The sequence below is a fragment of the Vipera berus genome (genome assembly GCF_964194415.1).
Source record: "Vipera berus genome assembly, chromosome: 9".
NCBI classification, from domain to species: Eukaryota; Metazoa; Chordata; class Lepidosauria; order Squamata; family Viperidae; genus Vipera; species Vipera berus.
In genome coordinates this window covers 6,219,763-6,232,970 of record NC_138212.1, presented here as the reverse complement: position 1 = coordinate 6,232,970, position 13,208 = coordinate 6,219,763, and the positions used below count along the sequence as shown (strand labels likewise).

Here is a 13,208-nt window from a genome sequence, read left to right as displayed (position 1 = left end):
TGGCAACCATACATATTTATTCTTCATTGTTTTAATTTATTGTTTTATGCTTTTTGTGATGAATATTGCCTATGAGTCACTTGTTGAGAGGGGTGACTATAGAAATTCAATAAATACATAGATAAATACATAGATTTCCCCCAAAAGTTTCATTTTGAAATATGAAATTGGGTTTGGGGCATGGAACTCTGAAAGATTACAATCAGAGTTCCACCCCCATTTTCTCATTCCTCTCTGCTCTGTTCTCACACAAAAGAAATATCTTTTTATCTTTTAGGCTCAGAAAAAAGAAAAGGGGATGGATCCCTTCCCTTCTGTTCTGTACGATTATGACATTGAATTTCTTCCTGAGAACGACACCTACAATTTCAGCTGGAATGATACTGGGGTTTTCTATGATGATGCTCAAACTTCAAGCATAATGCATGTGATTTCCATGGTGATTTACAGTACCACCCTACTCCTTGGGACCATTGGCAACGGTCTTGTCATCTTCCTCACTGGTTTCCAAATGAAGAAGACTGTAACCACCATGTGGTACCTCAACTTGGCTCTAGCTGATTTCATATATGACCTTTCTCTGTCCTCAGAGTTGCTATATTTTGCCCTTGGTGAATGGATTCTTGGGCAGCTACTTTGCAAACTTGACACTGTGGTTTCTTTCCTAAACATGTTTGCCAGTGTCTTCTTCTTGACCGCCATCAGTGTTGACCGCTGTGTTTCTGTAGCATGTCCCGTTTGGTCCTTGAACCATCGCACACTTCGGCTGGCTTCCTTAATAGCTGTCCTCATCTGGATGATAGCCTTGGGACTCAGCATCCCCTACTTCTACTTCCGGGACATGGAGCATGATGCGGATGACTCTATAAAGTGCTCCTATAGCTTTAGCTTGGAAGAGGCCAGCAACTACAAGCCCCATCTTTCTATGGTGATGACTGAATTTGTAATTGGGTTCCTCATCCCTTTCAACATCATCTTGGCTTGCTACTGCATCATTGTCTTCAAGCTCAGAGGGAAGATCTTTGGTCAATTTGGTAGATCCTTCAAGATCATCACGGCAGTGGTAGTAGCGTTCTTCTGCTGTTGGTTCCCTCACCACTTCTTCTCCATTCTAGAAGCCCTGATTGATGAGAGCCTTGAAATGAGAGTTGTCATTGAGATTGGGTTGCCATTGGCTAATGGTTTGGTGTGTCTCAACAGCTGCCTCAACCCATTCCTATATGCTTTCGTTGGCCCAGATTTTAGAAAAATTAGCTGGCGTTCCTTCCTGTCAGCCTTCAGAAGTGCTTTTAATGAAAACTGGACTCTATCCTCTTTTTCCAGTAATAGGAATTCTGGTTCTACTTCAGGAATAGGGGAATCCAGCATGGTGTGAGTTCTTTTGCAGAAAACATGCCTACAGCTGCAATCACACAACTTACTTCCTGAAGTCACACGTTATCTTGATTCACATCACACAGCAACAGTAAGCTAACCAAAGGGAGCTAAGCCACAAAGTTAAATCTCATCAATCTTATCTTAGTTGCAACCACTGGGATTGTTATTAGCTTGGTTAAATGTTAGCAGCTCTTATGGCTTCCAAAAGGTGTTTTTTCAAAAGGCAGCTGGACTTGGTTTTTCCTGGAGGACGTTTCGCTTCTCATCCAAGAGAACTGAAGAAGCTTCTTGGGTGAGAAGCAAAACATCTTCAAGGAAAAACAAAGTCCATCTGCCTTTTGGAAAAGCACTTTTGGGACAACCACAACTTGGATGGCTGAGAATCTCCATAGACTCTTATGGCTTCATTCAAACAATTCGGTTAACCAAGCCAAGTAATGACCAAGCAGACACAGTTGCGGAGTGCGCTAAACTTGGTCAGCATTAAATCTTGGTTAGGATTTTGGTGGCTCATTGGGCTGACTGAATTCAGTCACTTAGTTATTACCAGAACCTGGGTCAATTCAGGAACCAGATTAAGCAAATTATGTGAGCACATTTTGACACTTGTACAGAGCATGTATGGTCTGAGTGACCTCCCCCCACCACCACCAGCAGCAAACCCAAATTTTGCAAATGAACACATTATACAGTTCAATGGATATTTCTGAAACAAAGCCCTTTCAGTGGTGGCATTCTACACTTTTCAACAGAACCCTCTGTGTCCATTTCAACAAATTTGTCATTTCTCAAACTTTCTAATGTTTATTCTTCACTGTGTATTACAGCCTTCTACAACTTTGGTCTCCAAATATATTGGCTTATTATTCCCAGGGTATAGCCAAAACCAACAATAGTCCAGCAGATTTCAAAACCATTAGTGTATTTATAAAATGTATTGTAATACGTGTTACGTGTATTCTAATTTCTGTTGATAATCTTGGGAAACAGCTATGAAAAAGAACTTTAAAAATAGTGCAATGATTACCTTTTATAATTGCTTTTCTGCCTGGTTATTTAGGGCTGGTCTGAACTTCCAGTCTATTAGGAAGATTAAGATTATTTAAAGTTTGGGGGTGGGGGGGTTTCCCCAGATAAATTTTGTGTAACATAATTCTGCTGTATGTGTTTGCTTGTTTTAATCAAAGTAATTTGCAGTTAGCTGAATTTATGTTATGTGAAGCTGTGGGTTTCATGGACTTTCAAGAATCAGGGTGCTCTCTAAGCAGTTTACAGAGTGAACACATTGCCCCCAACAATCTGGATCCTCATTTTACCGACCTCGGAAGGATGGGAACACTGAGTCAATCTTGAGCCAGTCAAGATCGAACTCCCGGCTGTGGGCAGAGTTAGCCTGCAATACTGAGTTCTAACCACTGCGCCACCACGGCTCCAATTATGGCACAAACACTGCCTGGCAATCTCTCTTTTTCCTCCATATTCTCATGACATGGCCTTACTTTTATCTCCGCCCTCTGAATGAAAACGGTTAAGTCATTGTTAGTGTACTGTGTGAAAGTGGTATTTTCCCGGTTACTCTATCACTATCTAAGTACAACACTATTGATACATGTGTCATGACATCACATCCACTTCTGAAAGGAATGGAGTTTACATCCTGAGAAAAACAGCTGGAGCTTCAGCTACCCATTCCAGAGCATCATCATGATGACACATCCAAATAATAATAATAATAATAATAATAATAATAATAATAATAATAATAATAATAATAATAATAATCATAATAATAATAATAATAATAATATAAAGTTGGAAGGGACCTTGGAGGTCATCTAGTCCAACCCCCTACTCAGGCAAGAAACCCTATACCATTTCAGACAAATGGCTGTCCAGTCTCTTCTTAAAAACCTCCAGTGTTGGAGCATTCACAGCTTCTGGAGGCAGGTTGTTCCCCTGGTTAATTGTTCTAACTGTCAGGAAGTTTCTCCTTAGTTCTAGGTTGCTTCTCTCCTTGACTAGTTTCCATCTGTTGCTTCTTGTCCTGCCCACAGGTGCTTTGGAGAATAGCTTGACTCCCTCTTCTTTGGGGCAGCCCCTGAGATATTGGAAGGCTGCTATCATGTCCCCCCTCATCCTTCTCTTCATTAGACTAGACGTACCCAATTCCAGCAACTGTTCCTTATATGTTTTAGCCTCCAGTCCCCTAATCATCTTTGTTGTAGGCTCCCAGCTTTCATAACAGAATAACAGAGTTGAAAGGGACTTTGGAGGTCCCCAACCTTTGGGGCACCAAGGACCGGTTCTGTGGGGAGAGGTTTTTCCATAGATCGGAAGGGGCATGGTTTTGTGTGCTGCCTGCATCCCGCAGATGTGACTTTGCTTGTTTGCGTGGACCAGTTGCTGGCATGCCGTGGACCAGTGCTGGCCCAGGGACCGGTGGTTGGGATTTGGGGACCCCCGTTCTAGTCCAACCCGCTGCTCAAGCAGAAAATCCTATACCAACAACCAATATCAAATAATTGTCCAATCTTATCTTAACAAGCTCCAGGGTTAGAGCACCCGTAACTTCTGGAGGGAAGTTGTTCCACTGGTTAATTATTCTCACTGTTAGAGTTGGGGGTGGGCATTTTTTGCTGTAATTTTTGCAATGGATGCCAAGAATATGAAACAGTGTGTCCTCCTTTCTCCCCCCCCCGCCCCCATTTGTCCTCCTTTTGAAGTGTTCATGTCCTCCATTAACCTTTCAGATACCTGGTAGCCCAAGCAGAGACTCTCCCAAACAACCAATCCACCTCAATTTGCCGCCCAAAACACGTCTTCATTTGCAACAAACCTCATCTTGAACCAAAATTGAAAAAGGTCACGTTCAGCATGGTACTTAGGGAGTCTTCCCCATCAGAAGCAAGGAATCTTCGTCCTTTAGCAGACGGGGCAATTGAGCAAAGCAAAGCAGATTCAGAACGGGTTTATTTGATAACCTGCGTTAGGAGGGTTTTGAGAACTGAAGATATCAGCAGAACACAGAGCTCCTTTTCTTATTATTATTAAACATTTTATTAGATTATAAAGTAAAACACAAAGCAAATAGTAGGACACAGCGGGGAGGGGAAAGGGAAAGGAAAATTGGCGGGCGAAGGGAGAAAGAAAAAAAAAATAGGCAGTGACTTCCAACTTCCTGTGTTGCGGTAGAAGGAAGCATTAACATCAAACCTCAACTTTTTTTTACTTATAAACTAGCTATTTCTATAACAAGAAATCGATCTAATCAGTAAAACCCAAAATCAAAGGTTCATTTCTTTCCACCTCAAGCACAAAATCCAGAAGTGGTCTTCACGTAGAAACAGAAGTACTTATATTCTTTTCTTTAATCAAAGCACTCAATTGAGCCACCTCAGAGCTCCTGAGACATGGTCTCCACTGAAGATTTACTCTTGCTGGTGGTTACGTTCTGGCTGTTCTCTTCGGCGAAGGCATTCTCAAAAACCAAAAAGAGGGACTGTCTCAGTCTCTTTTTGAAATCCTGGCCTATGAAGACATACAAAATGGGGTTGAGGCAGCTGTTGACAAAAGCCAAGCTTGTTACCAAGGGAACACCGATCCTCAATATTGGTACCATCTCTGGATCCATTCTTAACTCAATGAAAGAAAAAATATGATAAGGGAACCAGCAGACAAAAAAACCCACAATCACAGCGGTGATAACCTGAAAAGGTTTGTTAGACTTAGACAACCGGCTGCCTCTCACTCTCAAGACAATCGCTCCGTAGCAGACAAGAATAACAGTGAAGGGAACGACAAAGGCACAGATGAACCGGCTAATGATCATTGCACGATGCCTGACTATTTTAATCGTTAGGTTGTCACCATAATTGGTATGGCAGTTAATATGGTTCTCTTCGACTTGGGCTGTTTGCCTGAAATAGAAATTTGGCAAACTCAAAACCAAGGCCAGGATCCACACACCCAAGGCCACAAAAGAAGCCAGACGAGGTGTTCGGTGATTCTGAGCCCAGACCGGATACCTGACAGAAATGCAACGGTCAATGCTGATGACCATGAGGAGATAAACACTGGCATAGAGGTTGAGGAAGGCCAAGGTGCTGTTCAGCTTGCACAAAAGCCAGCCAAAGGGCCAGTGGAACCTCAGGGCTAAATAAACCACGCTCAGGGGAAGGAAGAAGGTGAAGGCAAAGTCCGCAATGGCCAGGTTGAGGAACCAGACCGTGTTGACGGACTTCTTCATTCGGAAGCCGGTGATGAAGATGACCAGCCCGTTGCCCAGGACCCCCAGCACAAACGCCAGACTGTAGATCACCATGGAGGTACTGTGTATTGCTCTTTCCAATTTATAGACTGGATCGTCGTAATCGTAATATTCATACTCCGCAGACGTATTCAAGTCCGAGGCATCAAAATTTGTGTTGCTCATTTCTTCTGATAAAAGACCACTGACCGTTGCTCCTTTTCCTAAAAGCAAAAAAACAGGGATATGTGTGAACGGATGTGCAGTAGAAAAATAAGAGCAAGCAATTTTTGGTAGTTCCAGGCCATACCTGTAAATAAATAAATAAATAAATAAATAAATAAATAAATAAATAAATAAATAAATAAATAAATAAATACATACATACATACATACATACATACATACATACATACCTAACCCTTGGGGCTTTGGAAGGTTTTAAAAATGGATTTAGATGTTAAAGAATTGTTAGGTGGAAAGGGGGTGTTTCTCTCGTATATGCATGTATATAAACATTCATGTATACACACAAACATACACACTCACACACAAACATATTTTAAGGGGAAAAACACAAACAGAAAACCATGTGTTTCAAGTCAACCTATTTCACCCCGGTTTGATAGGTGATGGATTTGTCAACCACTGAGTTTAAATATACATAGTGGGGATGCTTACATATTCATATCTAAGCATCCCCACTATATTTAAACTCATTGATTAATAACCAATTAATACTATTCATATCTAAGCATCCCCACTATATTTAAACTCATTAATTAATATCTAAGCATCCCCATATTTAAACTCAACGGTTGACAAATCCATCACATATCAAACCGGGGTGAAGTAGGTTGACTTGAAACACATGGTTTTCTGTTTTTCCTCTTAAACTGTGTTTGTGCGTGAGTATGTGTCTTTGTGTATGTGTGTGTGTGTATATACATGTATGTGTGTGTATATATATATGCATACATATGTGAGAGAAACAACAAAATAACAGAATTTGAAGGAACCTTGGAAGTCTTCTAGTCCAAAGCTTTGGTCAAGCAGGAGACATTTCTATAGATTTCATGGTACAGAGTCTCCTGCTTGGGCAGGAGATTGGACTAGAAGACCTTCAAGGTCTTTATGTTCAATCCCCCCACTCCTCCTCCTCCTCCTCCCCCTCCTTCCTTCCTTCCTATTTCTTGCTTGGTGAAAACATGGCAGCCATTAGTCCCAAGACTCTTTCTCAGCATCAAGACATCTCCTCTTTAGTCTGGGTTGTTGTTGTTGTTGTTTTACATCCAAAGTCAACCAGGGCACCTTTGCCAAGATAAGACAGGTCACAGAACAAAACTGTTGCAGAATCAAGAGACTCAGACCCCGGTATCAAAAGAAGTTTGTTTTCTTTTGCTTGCAGAAGGTTCAGAACAAAAAGCAATGTCAATGTCTGAACACCTTTTCATGGAAAAGCAAGTACATATATAGTCTCCGAAAGTAGCAAAACACAGAAATGTAACTTATGAGCTCTGATTGGTTACATGAGTTCTAGGCCCCCTTCTAGCTCATCCCTAGCCCCCCTTTGCGATGCTAAATTATAGCTAAATATCTGGCAACCTTGTCTCTAGCAAAGGTCACAGGCGTCTTGCTAAGCGTCTAAGTTTTCGGCACCATGTTTGTGGTTAGCTACAAACAAGACATATGTGGTTAGATGTATCTGAACTCCGTGCTGGCCTACGAGGTGTGACCCACAGTTGAAGTTATAGTTTGGCATTTTCCATTTCCTTGTTCTTCTTCTAGCTAATACACGCATTTTCTTTATGCCTCACTTTTATGTCCTACCTCACTTTTATGTCATGCAGCATTTTTTATGTATTCTTCGTATCTTTCTTTATGGCCTGCCTCAAAACGATGCAGGATGACGTCAAGGCAGGATACGTGGGTGGGTGGGGGTCTTAGCCAAGACAAGAAATAATTGTTTACTGTATTCTCTGTTTCCCTTAGTACTAAAAAGAAGTGAACAGAAGGGAGATTGGGAAATCTTTTCAGCGCCAGAAACCACCTGATCATCTTGTTGCAACAAGTCTTGTCTTTTAAAAGCATAAAACAAAACGGGGCCGGGGGGGGGGGGGGGTTGGAACCTGACAGCTAAGAAAAAGCACAAAGGCTGAGGCTGATTGAACACAGGCATCACCTATCAGCCCTCCAGGTAAAATGGACAAGAAACAGGGCCAGACAAACAAATTATACTTTATTTTAAGGCTACATAGCAGGACGTTGCAAGTCCGAATGCACACATTTCCTGGGGTCGCTTTTAACTGCTTAACTTAAACCATTAGGAAAGTTCCTCTCTAAGTGTCTTTCTCTAAGAGCTGCTTAAGAGGAGAAGGAGAAGGTGAAGAAGACACATCCAGGGAACGTAAACATTTGGAATTTATCTGGCACTGTAAAACCTCTATCAAGGCTGACTCAGCCTTCCATTCTTCCGAGGTTGGTAAAATGAGGACCAGATTGTTGGGGGCATTATGCAGATGTTGTAAACCACCCAGAAAGTGCTGTAAAGCACTATAGAGCGATATATAAGTCTAAGTGCTATTGCTATATCTGAGACTTAATTTTTTTTAAAAAAAATGTATTGACACATAAGTTAGGCAGAGCAGAAAAAAAGGAATAAGAACAGGTGTAGTCAAACCAACACTACTTACTCCACGTGTCTGAATTTTGTCGTACTTGGAAACTAACCTTCATTGCACCAGGATCCATATAGTCTGTTAGACCTACCTTTGAGTCAGAACACTAGCTTTATCTCCTATCTTGTGGAATGTAAGCAACAGTATGTTGGCATTTAAGGCATTTTGTAGATTAAGGATGCCGGCTTGCATAGAATAGCCTGAGCATGCTGTGGGTACAACTAAAGCCCAGTTGACACAGTTGTGTCCAAGCAGCCCAGAATTTTCCTCTTGTTAGCAGGGAACAGCTCAGCTGTGGTTTCTCTATCTTCCCGGGAAGCATCGTGTGAAATCCATTTGCTTTTAGTGATTTAAGTTGAGGGTCTCTCTTTTTTCATCGAGTATTATGGCACTCCAAGTTATCTCCTAAGGTCCCATTTCTAAAGGAAAAAGTTTAACTATCCTTCATCCCAGAAGGGGACTGTACGCTAAAACATATGAAGAACATTCGCAGGAATTAGGTATGTCTCCTCTAAGGGAAATAAGGACTAGGGCTGACATGACATCAGTGTCCCAATATTTAAAGGGCTGCCCCAAAGAACAGGGGGGGGTCAACCTATTCTCCAAAACGCCTGAAGGCAGGACAAGAAGCAACGGATGGAAACTAATCCAGGAGAGAAGCAACCTAGAACTAAGGAGAAACTTCCTGACAGTGAGAACAATTAATCAGTGGAACGGCTTGCCTTCAGAAGTTGTGGGCGCTCCATCACTGGAGGTTTTTAAGAGGAGATTGGACAACCATTCCAACTCTACTATTTTATTATTCTGTCCCCTCAGTCACGGAATTTTGTTCTTTGCGCAGGTTAACTGCAGCAAGATTATTGTCCGTACAAAGATGGAAAGATTCGGGAGAAGGGCGGTATACAAATATAATAAATGAAATGAAATATAATAATAAATGAAATGACTTCTCATAATGGAGGAATGTTGAAAATGATGGAACTTGCTGAGATGGCTACATTGACTTCTTTGATTAGGGAAGAGAACATCTACATTGATTGCTGGACTGGAAAACCCCTTATTAGCTTTTTGCATAAAATAGTGGGGGGAACTTATGTTTTAGGATAGATTATAGAAAGTCATGTTGTAACGATAGAGTAAGAGGCAAACTGATAATTACACTCATAACTGCCATAAAACAGATCCGAAGCAACTTTTTGATACTGTTTTCCTTTCTTATCTATTTTTTTTCCTGTACTACCCCCCCGCCTTTCTCGCAATTTCTCTTTTGAATGCTTCCTTTTTCTTACTTGACACTCGCTTGTATTACTTTTTATTTTACCTTCTTTTAAAAATCTTTAATAAAAATAATCTAAAAAGAAATATTTCTGACCTTAAGGTAAAGAAGTATCCTCTCCTTCCTTTCCTTTCCTCCTGGGAAATGTGGTCTTCTGATAACAAGCGAGAAAACAGAACTGACGCTAGATGGGCACACGTGGAGCGTAGTAGGCTTTTTTTTTTCCCCACCTCTATTTCTTCATCCCCCTTCATGGATTACTGTCTTGTCATTGCGAAGGGGCTTGCGTAATTCAATGAAGCTATGAGCTATGCCGTGCAGGGCCACCCAAGACGGAAAGGTCATAGCAGAGAGTTCTGACAAAACGTGATCCACTGGAGAAGGAAATGGCAAACCACTCCAGTATCTTTGCCATGAAAACCCTATGGACAGTACCAAAAGGCAAAACGATATGACGCTGGAAGATGAGCCCCTCAGGTCGGAAGGCGTCCAATATGCTACTGGGGAAGAGCAGAGGGCTAGTACTAGTAGCGCCAGAAAGAATGAAGCGACTGGGCCAAAGCCGAAAGGACGCTCAGCTGCGGATGTGTCTGGTGGTGAAAGGAAAGTCCGATGCTGTAAAGATTTTTTTCCTGTACTTTCCCCCGCCTTTCTCGCAATTTCTCTTTGAATGCTTCCTTTTTCTTACGTGACACTCGCTTGTATTACTTTTTATTTTACCTTCTTTTAAAAATCTTTAATAAAAATAATCTAAAAAGAAATATTTCTGACCTTTAAGGTAAAGAAGTATCCTCTTCCTTCCTTTCCTTTCCTCCTGGGAAATGTGGTCTTCTGTGGTCTTCTGATAACAAGCGAGAAAACAGAACTGACGCTAGTATCTTTGCCATGAAAACCCTATGGACAGTACCAAAAGGCAATACGATATGACGCTGGAAGATGAGCCCCTCAGGTTGGAAGCCAAAAGATAACTGGAATAACAGGCAAGTTTGGCCTTGGAGTACAAAATGAAGCAGGGCACAGGCTGATAGAATTTTGTCAAGAGAATACGATGGTCATAGCAAACACTCTTTTCCAACAACCCAAGAGACGGCTCTACACATGGACATCACCAGACGGTCAATACAGTATTCAGATTGACTATATGCTCTGCAGCCAAAGATGGAGAAGCTCTATACAGTCAGTAAAAACAAGACCAGGAGCTGACTGTGGCTCAGACCATGAGCTTCTCGTTGCAAAGCTTAGGCTTAAACTGAAGAAAGTAGGGGAAAGCACTAGGCCACTCAGGTATGAATTAAATCATATACCTGTTGAATATACAGTAGAGGTGACAAATAGATTTAAGGAATTAGATCTGATAGACAGAGTGCCTGAAGAACTATGGACAGAGGTTCGCGACATTGTACAACAGGTAGCAACCAAAACCATCCCAAAGAAAAAGAAATGCAAGAAAGCAAAATGGCTGTCTGAGGAAGCTTTGCAAATAGCTGAGGAAAGGAGGGAAGCGAAAGGCAAGGGAGAAAAAGAAAGATACACCCAATTGAATGCAGAATTCCAGAGAATAGCTAGAAGAGATAAGAATGCCTTCTTAAATGAACAGTGCAAAGAAATAGAAGAAAACAATAGAATAGGGAGGACCAGAGATCTTTTCAAGAAAATTGGAGAGATGAAAGGAACGTTTCATGCAAAAATGGGCATGATAAAGGACCAAAATGGCAGGGACCTAACAGAGGCAGAAGAGATTAAGAAGAGGTGGCAAAATTACACAGAAGAACTATACAAGAATGAGCTTAACGTCCCTGATAATCACAATGAGGTGGTCACTGACCTCAAGCCAGACATCCTAGAATGTGAGGTGAAGTGGGCCTTAGAAAAGCTGAGCAACAACAAAGCTAGTGGAGGTGACAGTATTCCAGCTGAGCTATTCAAAATCTTAAAAGACGATGCAGTAAAAGTGCTACACTCAATTTGCCAGCAAATTTGGAAAACTCAACAGTGGCCACAGGATTGGAAAAGATCAGTTTACATTCCAATTCCAAAGAAAGGCAGTGCCAAAGAATGTTCAAACTATTGCACCATTGCACTCATTTCTCGTGCTAGTAAAGTTATGCTTAAAATCCTACAAGCTAGACTCCAGCAGTATGTGGATCGAGAACTACCAGAAGTACAGGTAGGATTTCGAAGAGGCAGAGGAACTAGAGATCAAATTGCCAACATACGCTGGATCATGGAGAAAGCTAGGGAGTTCCAGAAAAACATCTATTTCTGCTTCATTGACTATGCTAAAGCTTTTGATTGTGTGGATCACAACAAACTGTGGCAAGTTCTTAAAGAGATGGGAGTACCAGACCATCTTATTTGTCTCTTGAGAAACCTATATGCAGGCCAAGAAGCAACAGTGAGAACTGGACACGGAACCACTGATTGGTTCAAAATTGGGAAAGGAGTCCGGCAAGGCTGTATACTGTTGCCCTGCCTATTTAACTTATATGCAGAGCACATCATGAAAAAGGCAGGGTTAGAGGAATCAAAAGTTGGAATTAAGATTGCCGGGAGAAATATCAACAACCTAAGATATGCAGATGATACCACACTAATGGCAGAAAGTGAAGAAGAACTAAAGAGCCTCTTGTTGCGGGTGAAGAAGAAGAGTGCAAAAGTTGGCTTAAAACTTAACATTAAGAAAACCAAGATCATGGCATCCGGCCCTCTCAATTCCTGGCAAATAGATGGAGAAGAAATGGAGGTAGTGACAGATTTTATTTTCCTGGGCTCCAAGATCACTGCAGACGGGGACTGTAGCCAAGAAATTAAAAGACGCTTGCTCCTCAGGAGGAAAGCCATGGCAAATCTAGACAGCACACTAAAAAGCAGAGACATCACCCTGCCAACAAAAGTGCGTATAGTCAAGGCTATGGTCTTCCCAGTTGCAATGTATGGCTGTGAAAGTTGGACCATAAGAAAGGCTGAGCGCCAAAGAATTGAAGCCTTTGAACTGTGGTGCTGGAGAAGACTCCTGTGAGTCCCTTGGACTGCAAGGCGATCAAACCGGTCAGCCCTAGAGGAGATCAACACATCGTCGTCATCAGCCATTCAGTCATTTCCGTCCTATGGATCAGCACTCTCCATGCCCCTCTGTCTTCCACCCTCTCCTTCAGATCCACCGTGGTCATCTCAGTGTCATGTTTTATAGTGTCCAGCCAAAGATAATAGGATGACCCCTTTATTTTCTGCTGATTATTCCCAGCATGACTGACTTTTTGAGTGAGTCAGTTCTCACGACATGACCAAAGTATGCCAGCCTCTGTTTGGCAATCTTTGCTTCAAGTGATATTTTTGGGTCGGGTTCAATCTAGAGCTTCCTCTGTCAAACTTGAAGCATGCATGAGATTGCCACCATTACTGCTTCTCAGCTTGCCAACATACTAGAGGGAAGGAGAGGGGGAAATGGAATGCAGGCTCCAGACAACAAGAAGTCAAGCCGTGGGAATCAAGGACGGTCCAGCAGGTGTTTCCCAACCCAGAGAGACACTTTCTCATAGCAATATTTTGACACTTGACTGGACAATGAGACCTGCACTAACAGGGGGAGGGAGAATTCTATATTTTAATTATAGTGATTTGCGTGGGAAAT

The 13,208-nt window shown here is 41.8% G+C and overlaps 2 protein-coding genes across 2 annotated transcripts; one reads left to right on the top strand and one right to left on the bottom strand.

Annotated features, from left to right (window-relative positions):
- Nucleotides 1-298: 298 nt before the first annotated feature.
- Nucleotides 299-1,375, top strand: LOC308671863 (chemerin-like receptor 1; the record flags this gene model as incomplete). Its single annotated transcript, XM_081334346.1, has 1 exon — nucleotides 299-1,375. The coding sequence occupies one exon, from the start codon at nucleotides 299-301 to the stop codon at nucleotides 1,373-1,375; it is 1,077 nt and encodes a 358-aa protein (XP_081190472.1).
- Nucleotides 1,376-4,424: 3,049 nt separating this feature from the next.
- LOC308672460 (chemerin-like receptor 1) lies at nucleotides 4,425-9,723 on the bottom strand. Its single transcript, XM_081335420.1, has 2 exons — nucleotides 9,674-9,723; nucleotides 4,425-5,847 (listed from the first exon to the last, which is right to left on the bottom strand). The coding sequence occupies exon 2, from the start codon at nucleotides 5,807-5,809 to the stop codon at nucleotides 4,772-4,774; it is 1,038 nt and encodes a 345-aa protein (XP_081191546.1). The 5' UTR covers nucleotides 5,810-5,847; nucleotides 9,674-9,723; the 3' UTR covers nucleotides 4,425-4,771.
- Between the last annotated feature and the right edge of the window lie 3,485 nt (nucleotides 9,724-13,208).

Excerpts from the sequence above, each read along its gene's own strand:
- LOC308672460 (XM_081335420.1), bottom strand. The coding sequence starts at position 5,809 with ATGAGCAACACAAATTTTGATGCCTCGGACTTGAATACGTCTGCGGAG.